This window comes from Atheta coriaria, unplaced genomic scaffold, assembly GCF_025399875.1.
Source record: "Atheta coriaria isolate IRGN ID8LTWV9N9 unplaced genomic scaffold, Caltech_Dcor_3.1 hic_scaffold_3_pilon, whole genome shotgun sequence".
In the NCBI taxonomy this organism is placed as follows: domain Eukaryota; kingdom Metazoa; phylum Arthropoda; class Insecta; order Coleoptera; family Staphylinidae; genus Dalotia; species Dalotia coriaria.
In genome coordinates, this window is record NW_027045445.1 from 7,761,907 (window position 1) to 7,774,696 (window position 12,790).

The following is a 12,790-nucleotide window of genomic DNA, read 5'->3' on the forward strand; positions in this document are numbered from 1 at the left end:
AATAATCAAATTCGCAAAAATTTCGTTGTGATGTGCAGCTAAACAATTATTTACAGTCTACACGAACGCACCGTGTTTTGTGTGTGTGTGTGTGAAGTAAGCATTAGATATTAGTATACACATGATTAGAACGCGTTTTATTTCCTCAAGGGGTTTATAATCAATTAATATTTAAACGTTTGTAAAATTAAACCCCTTATTCATCTAAACCAAACAAAGCCTGATTTAATATGTGTCAAATTCAATCATAAACAAGCAACAAATCAGTTTAGTTTTTTGTATTGATTGTGATTGTTGTTTGTTCTGAATGTAACCATCTTAAAAGCGACTCCTAGAGCAAAACCGACGTGTATATATCGACGGCGAGACTAGAATACAAGCCGAATATTTACATCATCAATGTGTTCCGCATCGTGTTCAGCCTTCGCGCGCTAAAATGCCACGACAAAACAAAATAGACTAGGGCACATAATCAAAATTCTACCTAATTAAGTATCAATACGATGGAGTAAAACCGGTTTCTATAATATATTTCTAAGTACTACTTAAGTATAAAAAAAATGCCTTGCCAAAAACATGTTTTGAATTCGTTTTAAAGCAGGAAATCATTGAAAATCAGTGAAATTGCAAATTCACAGCCAAATCATCAATCGAAATCATGATGTGTGTAAATAGTAATTGTGTGTGTGTGTTAGGCCTATGAATGCTACTGCAAAAACTCTTATCTTTTGTTTGCTACGATCGACTATTAAAACACGCATCCAGAAACGTATAGAATTTCCGAATGCTTCGCTAGATTTTCTCGGTAAAAATGTTGAAAAATTAAGGCGCCATGTTGTCTCGCTTCCGGTTACACACATATGCGGTACGAATACGTATTGTATAATTCTACAAGTTGAAAGTTTTGTTTAAAAGTTTGCCTAATTTGAGTCGCAACGCAGCGCCATCTTATTATCCACGCCACCGCGGGTTATCTACGACGCGACGTTGTTCTCGATAATGCTCTGTCCGTTTTGTTTGTGGACAGTTGTCTTCGCATTGCTGTAGATCTTTTGCAACGGCACGTGGAGTAATTCTATGATTCTAGTATAGTACGGCTCTGTAAGCATAATCAAAATTGCGGCTATTGATGCCGAAAATAAAAGTAAAACTTACCATTTTCTGGTGAAACTAGCCCATGCCTGATTAAAAAGTCTAAGGTGACCGGAATACTGGTGGTCTTATAGTCGGAGAGAAAAATCCGCTCCAAACATTGCCCTACCGGCAGCAGCTCGAACTGCTGCACCTCGCCATCTTGATTCTTGGGCACAAAATCCAGCGGAAGTTCCAGATCGAACACGAACTCGGTGTTGGGGAATAGGCCGCGCTCCGACTCGAAATAAAACCTAAACCATAACAAAACAATTCACAGTATTGTGCTAATCAACATACAATGACCCAATGAGTCAAGTATATGGTATTTGTATACAGTTAACTTTAACTTACGAAACACAGCCGGCACTAATTAGATTCTGCATTAAATCTGAAGGAATCGAGGCCTCCTCCATCGCCTCTTTGTGCGCCGTTTCTAAAATCCCATGACCCACGGATAATCCGCCACCGACCATGTTATCCCATTTGCCGGGCCATGTTTGTTTGGTTGCCGATCTCTGTTGTAACCATAAACACAAGCCCATCGTCGGGTGTTTCACGTAGCCGTTGATATCGACGCCATAATTGCGAATACCAAACAGGCACGTAGCCGAACGATCCAATCGCAGCAAACTGGCCGCGTTGAATTCGGTTCGTACTTCGTAACACTACGAAAATACATTTAATAAGTTATTGAATTGAAATGCGAAAAATATGATATTACCTCATCTCGCCATCCTTTCAACGCGATGAATGTATTTTCGGATCGCAACTCCTTGAGCACCTCATTAATTTTATTAGAACGCTCCTCATAATCTCTGAAGGCCGGATTTAGCTCTACCGAACCGGATGACACGCAAAATACCTAGAAAATTGCAAAGTAAATAATTTATTTTTAATAAAATTAATGAAATTTAATCTAAAGTAGCATGTTTACATGTTTTTATGTTAACTGAGCGTAAAATCAGAGTTATCACGAAGTAATAATCACTATTTGATCAACTTATCAGTATATTTGCTTTAGATTCCCAACTATCTGAAGATTTTGCTGATTAACATTGATGGAATCATAAAATATCGAAAATGTTTACTTAGGAAATTACCTCAGGATATCGCAGTAGCTGTTTCATCACATCAGGCCGCACCAGACCAACTTGGAAGCCTTCAACAATGAATGGCTTGCATTCTCCACTCGTGAACCCTAAAATGACACAATTATAATATCGGCACAATCAATACAATTAGCAATCAGCTGCAAATGTGATGCGAGTTGCATGCGTTGTAATAACTCACCGGATAAATAAAAACAGTTGAATTTCTGTGCGAGCCGCAGCAGTCTCGACATGGTAGCGTCCGCAGCGTCCAGCACCGCCTGCGACATTGTTTATCGCTCTCGTCGTCACACCGTTGCACGCTCAGCGCCAGCGACAATTCCTACACACAGCGCACACAGTCACACGCCCGATGTGCGCGACGTACGCGCATAAATAAACATCACCCAGCCGAAGGCACCGCTGCGCGCTGTGCGGCGTTCGTATGAACGTGATTCGACGTGATTAATCGCGAACGCAAGGCGGCGGAGTCAGTGACACCACACGCATAAAAACCGCATAAAAACACGGCACGCATACATATGCGGCGTACACGAAACTAATCAAGCTGTGTGGTGGGGGCGGCAAGCGGCGGAGCCGGCGGGGCGGCAGCTTCGTTGTGTTTTCGCTGTCTTTTTTCATAGGTTTACGTTGTTTTACGAATCTACGCGATTTACGCACCTCCCACCTATGTTTTCGAAAATCCAATATGGTTGCTTAGTTCTAAGGCTAGGTACTCACAAAATGTGCGCACTTGTTTAAAAATAAAAGAAAAAATAAAGTTATTCATAAAATTTTTACCATTTATCACTAGTGCAATCATAAAATTTTATATTTTAATGGAAGATTATTTTGCATACGTTAATTGTAGGTAAACTTTAAATAAATTAATGTTCACATAGCAGGTTAAGCTTTACAAAAATATGTCATACATGTCAATGTATACAAAATGTAATCAAAGCTATATTTTAAAATATTTCGTGTATCAGAAACAAATTATATTGTTTTAAATGCTTTATATATTAGTTTTGCAATAATATTATATTCAAATGTATAAAAAACATTAAATATAAATAAACAAAATTGAGTTTGGTTTGTTTAAAATTTAAGAAAATAAACTCATGTTTCAAAAGAACCATTGTATACACGCGAATGTTGGGTTGCCTATATTCAAGATATAAACTGCATGTACAGGGCAATGCAATATACTACAGTAAACTTTTTAAAACTATGATAAACAAACAACTATTAACTTCTATTAGTTTTAAGAATTGCAATAGTCACATAAACAATATATTTTTGAAAAGACTAAAATTAACCCTGTAACAACTAACGTAAAACTTATCAAACATTTAAAACCATAACTATCTTGTTACCTTCATCCTCTATAACAATGAAATTTACCATTTGACATCACATGCTCTACTCGATTTTGCCTGGCTGCTAGCTGCTCGCGCGTTTGTCATTTGTAATTATTTTTTGTTCAATTATTATCGCGGTAACACGTTACACGCGGAGATAATAAAGAAACGCAGCGTGCACATCCGCCGCCACAGATAATTCACGACATTACAACATTTCGTTATCGTATCCCCTGCAGCAGAATGCCTCCGCAACACAATAGAACGATATAAAAATTGCAACAAAAACAAGTATTAATTCTAAACAAAAGACGAACACAAAACGACGTATTTGCAAATTGAGATAAGTGCCAACTATCGGAAGTGAACTGAGGCACTAGTGCGCGAGATGTACTGATGTCTTCACAGCAAGAAAATTCCAACAGGTGAAGAAATAATAAGTTTTATTTTATAATATTATTATTAATTAATTAGTCTGGTCAATGAGCAATATCTAATAAAAGATTAATTGCGCATCTATTTATGCACACATTTGGTAAATAACATTTGGCTATGAATAGTTAATATCGTTTTTTGCGTTCATATTAAAACTCAATTTGAAAATGTTGATTGCAGGTTATTAAATCGTCTGCTTGAGAGCGTCCAAGAGTGCCAAAAACGCTATGGTGGCAAAACTGAGCTAGCCACCGAATTCGATACCTGCGTCGCGTGTTTATGCAACAGCCTGGAGGCCGTTTTCCTACATGGTCTCAAGGTGAAACCCGCCGAGAACGCGGCGAAACAAATTAGTGGCGTGAAGCAGGTGGCTGACATTGTCGAGATTGTTGCCAATTCATTATCATTAACAAACGACCATTTATGTATGTAACTAGCATAAAAAACTACGCTAACACAACAAAAAATGATACTAATAACTTGTTTTATTCTAGCCTTTTGGCCCTTTATAAAAAAGCATCTAACACATCATGATAAAGAGCGTTATGATGCACTGAAACATATCTGGACGGATACGGGACGTGGCAAAGCGTGGATTCGCTCAACACTCAATGAACGCTCACTAGAGCGATATTTTCATATCATTTTAGGGAACAAGAAACTCCTGCAGACGTATTACGAGCCGTGGGCACTGCTCAGCGATGACGAGAACAATAATTTGCTGCCAAACATGGCCGCAGGTACCTTTAAACAAACTAAATCAATGAATATGTAACTAAATTTGTTAATTTTCAGGATTAGGGTCGATTTTGTTTGCAATAAGCATCGACAAACCTGAATTTAACTCTTCATCATCACACAAAAGTGAAAAAATAAAAGTGGAACCCATCATTGAGGCGCCAATCATAGATAAATTAAACAAAGATAAAAAGAAGCGCAAGATTGCAACAATAATATCATTCGACGACGACGATATTGAGAAACCTGCTGTGATAAAACCCAACCTCAATCAACTCGCACCCGAAATGGACGAAGACATGCGCAGTACGTACAGTGATACGCCCAGCAGCAGTTCCAGTGGGACGGCTGATCATGCTCCGCCTACACATTTGGTGCGTAAGTTAAGCGTTGAAACCAGTGGCAGTCGTGATAAGTATCCGACTAAACTCGAAGGCACTTTGACTCCGCTAGAGCCAAACATTGGCGAGCTTACACCAATCAGTGTTGAGCATAGTGTGAATTTCAATAACCAAGAATGTGAGGGAATGATTGAGGTGCCTGCTGATGTCAGCGCCCTCTTGGGTGTTGTAGAAGCGAAGAATCTCGAGACCACCGCGAAGTTAAACGAACGCGTTGCTCTATTGACCAAAGAGAATGATAATCTCAAAGAGCAATTAAAGAATTACATGGATGCTGTGAAAACGTTGAATGATTCACAAGATGGCGCTGATCCATCTTCGCCTGATTATAAAAGCGAGGCGAAGTTATTCGAGCGGAAACTGGTGCAAGTTGCTGAAATGCATGCGGAGTTGATGGATTTTAATGTCGTGCTGCAACAAGCGCTCTGTCAAAAGGAGAGTTTAGTTGAGAAGTTGAAGAATGAATTGATGGAGTTACGTGGTCCAATGGACGACATCGAAGATGGTGGCAGTTGCGTGAACGTCTGGATACCCAGTGCGTTCTTGACTGGCAGCGGGTCAGAAGCACATCATGTTTATCAGATATTTCTGCGAGCTGGCGCTGATGAGTGGAATATTTATCGGCGATATGCGCAGTTCCACGCGTTGCATTCGGATTTGAAGAAGTTGGATCCCGCTGTGCGTGGGTTTGATTTTCCACCGAAGAAAAGTATAGGTAACAAGGTGAGTGTTCCGCCATTTTGTTTCACGTGACAGTTTGGTTTGAAATAAATTTGTTTTTTGGTTTGTAGGATTCTTCTTTGGTGGAAGACCGAAGAAAACGCTTGCAGACTTATCTTCGACGAATATTGGGACACTGGCCGGAGTTATCGCAGTGCAATAGTCGGTTTTTGCTGGAACAACATTTGGCATTCTTTAAGTAAGTTCACAATTAAATCACAAAGAAAATAATAACCTTAAAAGTTACCAAAACAATCACAAAACAATATTCAGTAAACGTCAACTTGTCAAAAGTGATAAATGTTTAAAATTTTTATAATTTTTGTGATTTTCTCTTCACAGGGAGCAAAAGGACCCCAAAAACGTGGTTTGTTTGCTTCACGACGTAGCGCGCCGCCAGCGCCCTCTACAGAAAGCCATTACACCGGCCTTTGATGTTATTTTATGATTATTTCCTACAATTTGTAAGTGAACGCAAATTTTATTTATATTTACTCTATTACTACCGCTGCGTGATTGAAGTGATGATATTTATATTTATAATTACCCTATAAGAAGAATGATCTATTGAAACTATACAAAACCCAACTATCGTAAAGAATAATTTTTAAAAAGTGTAACAAATAAAAAGATGCTTATATGAACATAAACCAACCGCATATTAACTCAATACTTTCATGTGATGCGATATCCTCAAGGATAACCCATGTTTCGATTAGACAGGGTTTTATTCTTTTATTTCAAACACATTTATAGTAATATATAACATCAATAACTCAAATGTAATTTGATTCCAAAGATTACATTCCTGTAATGAAATCATAACACATTGATATATATTTTTCGCATCTTATAAGCACCAAAAGGATCTATTTCATATTCTCATGTTTCAATCGCAATATTTCTGATATTTTGTGCCACTTGTTGTTTCCTTAAGTATGGTTGGCTTCTACGCTTTTAAATCTTAACGCTACGCTAAAAATTCTTCAAAATTTGGTCTTGACTTCCACATGAGCACACTGTAAATGTGTTGTGTAGGGGTGTGGTCTTCTTAGCCTTATTATTAAAGTTATATGATTATATTTGAGATGACACATTAATCGATTATTCATGAATAACTCTTTGAGTGCTAGTAATATTTCAATGTTTCACGTGCTAATATTATGGTTTTGCTCATCGCTATTTGGTATTTCCTATATTTTGGTGACATTTTATTTATTCTACAAGAAGGTAACTACCTGTATTTGCATTTCTAAGTATTTCGTCGAGTTGAGAACTTAAAGAGTAAATTAGTATTGCTTGAAAATCGAAATATCTAATGAATATTAAATGCAAAGTTCTGCGCTAACAGTTAAATTGTATACAAAAGTCGCTTCAGTGTTTTTTTATGTTTTTCAGTTCACACAAGTCGATACAAACCGTTTACAGAAACATTTGTTTGTTAATGTAAACATTATTATTCTTTTTTCATCGACTTGTTGATATATTGACTCAATTTTGTTAGTGTTTGGCTTTTGTTCACTTTCTATTCGTCAGTGCGTAGTGCATTTTGCTTTTTTACTTCATAATAAAAAAATCAGTCGCAAACCAATTTGTGAAATCCGTGCAAATCAGTACAAATCACATTTAAATGGACTCTAAGTGCGCGCTACACTTTATAATCAACTTCAACTTCAAACGCCACGAAATAAATTAGATTAGAAATATAAACAATTAGAAAAAGTGCAACAAACTTTAAACATAACCTTAAAAACTACAAATTTTAACTTTGAAATCTTTAAAACAGTCAAATTAAATTGTGTGGATAAAAAATTAGAGTAGTTGCGCGAGTATCTCATCGGTGATTCACACCGTTTCGTATTCCTTCCGAATGCTGCGTGCCAAGCAGCAAGAGAAGATAACGCCGACGATTTGTACAAGCGCAACGCCGCAACCAACCGCACCGATAATCGACGCGTAGTTGATGAGTGTTTCGCGCAGGCGCTCCAAGCAAGAAGTCTTGTACATGTTGAGCGTATTCATCGTGCACGTGCCGTCGTTTTGCGTGTCCGGGCAGCACGTGTACGGCAAGGTATTATTATGCGTGATATTGTGCCAGTCGGACGGTCCATTCATCCCGCAGCACTTCATCTAGAAACAAAGGACGCAGTTAATTAGAAGATTTAATTGATTAATTTGTTTGTGGGTGTCGTATTACCTCGTGTTGCATGATGTTCCATGACTTCTCAACGTCGCGCTTGCTGTAGTACTCTTGCATGCTCTTGTTGAGGCGGTTCTCGAGCATTTCCTCGACGTCGGAGCGGCGAGCGTAACCTGCAAGCCCGGCTGCCAGCTCGATGGTGAAGATGATGAGTAAAAGTGCTGCAAACTGCATTTAACCAAATAATATTATTAACAATTATTGATTAAACAGGTAAATTTTAACGTGTTAATACACAAAAATCAACAATAACAATAAAACACGTTAAATGTCGGCACTTGAAAACATTCTACCTTTGTTTAAGATTGTTTTGTCAAACTGTAAACATTTTAAATTTAAAAAAAATGAAATAAAATGTTCAATGAGTTGAATTTATTACTCACGGTGATAATCATGCAGTGGTTCTCTTTGACTGCGCCGCAACAGCCGAAGAATGCCACCACGAAGACGATAACGCCCACGATGATAAGCACAATTGGTGCGGAGGCGAAACTAGGATCTACGAATTCCGAGTAGTGATAGTATGCGGTGTGGATGATTAAACCCACGGTAAAGATGGCGATTCCAGAAATCTGTAATCAAATTTATCACAGTTTTATAGAAATTTCACTGAAAAGGTCATGATTTAAAGTTTTAAAGTGATTTATCAAATTATAGCTTATGTGTATTATGAGAATATGTTTGGAACTTTGCAAAACTAATTTTTGTTTATTAATATCGTACGATGAAATATTTAGTAAGTGAATCAGTTGTATCAGAGCGTAGCAACTTTAGTGACACAAAAGACATATTTCACATATTTTCGAAATTAGGCCCTCTAGTGGAACTTAATGGAAGTATAAACACTATAAACGTTGAGCAAATGCATTGACACACCAAAATTCGCGCATGCGTCGATGATTTTTTCGTTGATTTAACATTAAAATTTATTTTTTGGATTTCAATTAATTAAATACAAATAGAAATGTGTTAATCGATAACACTTTAGTAAAAACATAATTTATATGTACTTATTTGTAAAAATTCAACTATAACTCATTGTTCCCCCGCGATAAAATTAAAATTGCATCAAGTTTTCAGCCTCATATAGGAATTCATTGTATTTAACTGGCTATTCACGCAGCGATAGCAAAATCTCTGTTATTTTGCGATAACAATGTTGATTGCCATGAACTAACTGCTTAACTACTGCGTGTATTGCAGCACATTGCATCACATTGCTTGTAAATTGAGTTATAAAAATCACGAGAGCTCCACCGACATATTCCGAACGGAAATTACTATCAATACATATTAATATTAAATCGTGGCCGATTTTCCAGCCTATTTTCACGATTCAAACATGGAAACCACGAAAGCCCACAAACGTGACCCACATTTCCACTGCCCACCTGTCGTAGACACGATGTATTCTTTTCCTTGCTCTTTTGTACTACTTTTGTACTACACGTACGTGTGATTAGGACAAAAGTGCAACCGACAAGCGTAACTGTTGCTGGTGGATGTGAATCAATGCATAATTAATAATTGTGGGTAGCCAGTGGACTCGCATCCATGTTACGTCTTCGACTTCTTAATTATTCATTATTAACATCGATAAATATGCCTGATGTGTGGATAATTAAGGACGGAATGATGATTACCACCCTTGTAATATATTTTTTGCAATAAAATTTTCAGTATAAAGGCAAAATTCAAATCGATTTGTTTAAATTTTTGCGGAATTTAATCTATATTATAGTCTCTGCTTTTTGGGCAAGGTTATGTTTTTAAATCTGCCATTGTTCTAGGAAATTATTCTATATTCTTTATTGGTTCACTATAAACGCGAATATCTAAAATAATGAAGTTGCTTCCGTACGCGTCTGAGGTCACAGAAGAAGTAACAATGAAGTAGAATGGCGGGAGGTTTAAAATGGCTGAAAGTATAGTCTATGGAAGTATAGTGTACAGTCTCCATAGTGTAGTCAATTGGATTTGATGTTGACGTAGCTGTCGGTAATACAGTGTGATAATACAGTGTGATGGTACTATAGTACTTAGGTTTGAGCTTCATTGCTGGAATGCTAGATGGCGTTAAAGTAGTCAAATAGCCAGATGCAGAGGAATTATTGAATTAAATAAAAAGTAGCCTATAACCATTCGGAGACCACTAAGAATATGTGTACAAATTTTCATGATGATCGGTTAAGTAGTTTTTGCGTGAAAGTGTAACAAACATCAGGACCTTCGCATTTATAATATTAGTACTCGTAGGGATTTGTTTTGCGAGCGTATAAACCAGTCTGGCCTACTTTAAAAAGGTTTACAGCGCCATCTATAACAGCTGATGAATTAACCCTGAATTAAATTTTTTGGTTAGAGTTTGACATGTGTCAACTGTCAAATGTCAATAACTTAAATTTTTTCAATACAAACATGAATTTGCTTATTTCGTTATTTAATTTTTAATGCATTGTCCTTGTACAGTACCACATCCGGATGTGTTTTTGCCAAATGATGATAAATTGATGTATATTATTATTCTACAGGTGAATCAGTACTGTTTGCTTAAAAACTCCTACATTTACGTAAACAACATTACAATTTATTGAATCAGACAAGCGTTCCGCTCACAGGATGTCACCTTGAATCATAATAACTTGTTCCGGTAACATAGCCCTCGAAACTACCCCAGGAAGCCCAGGATGTATACCGACATAAACTACGAACTGCGTCGCGGCATTAATCGATTTTTAAAATAAATAAACCTAACGACCAATAACACCATATCGCCGCCATGCACATTATATGCAATTTTATTGCCAATATATCAAGTTTTAGAAATCAATATCATCCGACTACAACAATGAGTGTACTAATTGGCAAGACAAAGACCAGTCGGTTTAATTTCCACTGTGTAGTTGTGTGATATTGCTACGCTGGGAATTGTTTGTTTATTTTTAAAAACAAAACAAAATTGGACATCTGCGCATGATTACAAGTGAACTTTAATGTCTAGACATCAAAATTTGCTGGTTTATTGCGTTTTATTTAAAATATTGCATTTGCACTGAAAGACCAAGCAGTGTTTATTAATAACACTTTATCATTAACTGTATAGACTCTGATGAAGTCAAGATAATCGCTTGTTTTCTTGTTTGTCTGTACATTCAAGAAAATGAGATAAGAAGAAAAACAAATAAAACGCCAGGTGAATCAGTGTGTCCGAAAATAACTACAACACTTGTTTGTTATCACTTGGTGACAAAAAAATGTGTTTACCAAGAAATATTGTAGAAAATGTAAAAATGTGTCATGATGTGCATTTGTTTTGTTTATGTATTGTTAAAGTCAAAGTTATGTTTCCCATTGTAAAATCCCCCCAGGTGTAATAATAACGGTAATGCATGCGTTTGCACTCACCGCGAATAATAAATTGAAGCAGAAGAGCAGGTATTTGACGCAGTTCATCCCGCCGGACACCATTTTGCTGCTCGGGTCGGATCTCCTCCACGAAAGCTTCTCGAATCTCTTCACGTTCGACGCACGCTGAAATTCGGTGTGCTCGGTGCGCTCCGCACAAAATCAATTAAGACCGAACGCCGCCGTACGCTGTTGCACCAATTCCTACGAAATTAAACAACATACACACGATATTAAATAAAACTCGGACAATATGCTCCTTTGCCGGGGCACTGGGAGCAATTGTTGGTATTGTGACTCGTCGTCGCAGCGCGTTTGTATTGTGCGTGGGTTTTTGTTATGATTACCGTTTAACAGCAGCTAGCAGTCCACCGAGAGGTGATATCGTCGATTCGTAGGAGTAGAACAACCTGCAAACAGCGCAGTCGGGCACTAACTGAGCAAGCAAGCGGAGTAAGCGAACTGCAATGCCAGTTTTCTCTTCGTTTCTCTTCTGTTCACATCGGGTATCTTCGTTTCTCTTGTGGCAGTTTTGTTGAGTTGTACTCGCTTTACTTTGTTTCGTTGGGCTACAGTGGCGCCCTCACAGTAACAACCCCTGGATACCGTTTTTATTTTCACTTCTTTTAGTTTCGCAAATTACAATGTGTTAACTTTCATGAAAATGTTTGTATTCTTGGATTAAGTGTTGTTAGGACGACCGAAGACAGTGAGTTCCAGTCGTTGCACTCGTAATTGCAGTCCGGGCACTATAATTACTTGTCGTCGCCGAAGTATAACTAAAATTAAAAATGGAAGAGTTTGTATGAAACAAATGCACACAATGAGTAAGGTGCATTTATAATATATCACAGCATAGGCAACTTAACATGCACTAAACTAGGAATATGCACAAAAGTAAGATTTGTTAAATATTATTTAGTGTTTTTCACAAGAAATATTAAGAAAAATCAATAGATTTATTTGAAACTTGTGTGCTGAAGAGAAGAGTGTTATTGTAAGCGTGTGTAGGCGTCCCACGAGTGCTTAAAATAAAATATAATAAAAAGAATCGAATCTATTTTAATCTTACAAAATAGGCCAAATAAAACTATTATGAAAGTATTTTAATTATGTTTGATTGAATAAATTATTATAAAAAGCTCTATATTATAAAAATTAAAACAACAATTAAATTAATGTGAGTTAGATACGTATAACAATACATAAACAATCGAATAAATTTAAACAAGCATCACGCAACTTCGTGTTGAATCGCCAGTTGACGATTTGCAGCGCCCTCTACACAAAACCATTCTGTTTTCTTGA

The 12,790-nt window shown here is 37.1% G+C and overlaps 3 protein-coding genes across 3 annotated transcripts; 1 reads left to right on the forward strand and 2 right to left on the reverse strand.

The window, feature by feature from the left end:
- Nucleotides 1-122: 122 nt before the first annotated feature.
- On the reverse strand, nucleotides 123-2,766 carry LOC135789574 (uncharacterized). The gene is made up of 6 exons (XM_065299485.1): nucleotides 2,425-2,766; nucleotides 2,235-2,332; nucleotides 1,856-1,996; nucleotides 1,486-1,799; nucleotides 1,156-1,385; nucleotides 123-1,099 (listed from the first exon to the last, which is right to left on the reverse strand). The coding sequence occupies exons 1-6, from the start codon at nucleotides 2,510-2,512 to the stop codon at nucleotides 975-977; spliced, it is 996 nt and encodes a 331-aa protein (XP_065155557.1). The 5' UTR covers nucleotides 2,513-2,766; the 3' UTR covers nucleotides 123-974.
- An 880-nt stretch (nucleotides 2,767-3,646) lies between these two features.
- Nucleotides 3,647-6,527, forward strand: LOC135803864 (sorting nexin-29). Its single transcript, XM_065317581.1, is given in 7 exon segments — nucleotides 3,647-4,008; nucleotides 4,199-4,443; nucleotides 4,513-4,758; nucleotides 4,814-5,880; nucleotides 5,949-6,076; nucleotides 6,220-6,230; nucleotides 6,233-6,527. Coding segments are annotated over 7 exon segments (1,806 nt in total). The 5' UTR covers nucleotides 3,647-3,979; the 3' UTR covers nucleotides 6,313-6,527.
- Nucleotides 6,528-6,586: 59 nt separating this feature from the next.
- Nucleotides 6,587-11,984, reverse strand: LOC135803865 (CD63 antigen-like). Its single transcript, XM_065317582.1, has 5 exons — nucleotides 11,830-11,984; nucleotides 11,483-11,686; nucleotides 8,461-8,649; nucleotides 8,075-8,245; nucleotides 6,587-8,007 (listed from the first exon to the last, which is right to left on the reverse strand). Exons 2-5 carry the CDS (start codon nucleotides 11,543-11,545, stop codon nucleotides 7,723-7,725), a joined length of 708 nt encoding a protein of 235 aa, XP_065173654.1. The 5' UTR covers nucleotides 11,546-11,686; nucleotides 11,830-11,984; the 3' UTR covers nucleotides 6,587-7,722.
- Nucleotides 11,985-12,790: the final 806 nt, after the last annotated feature.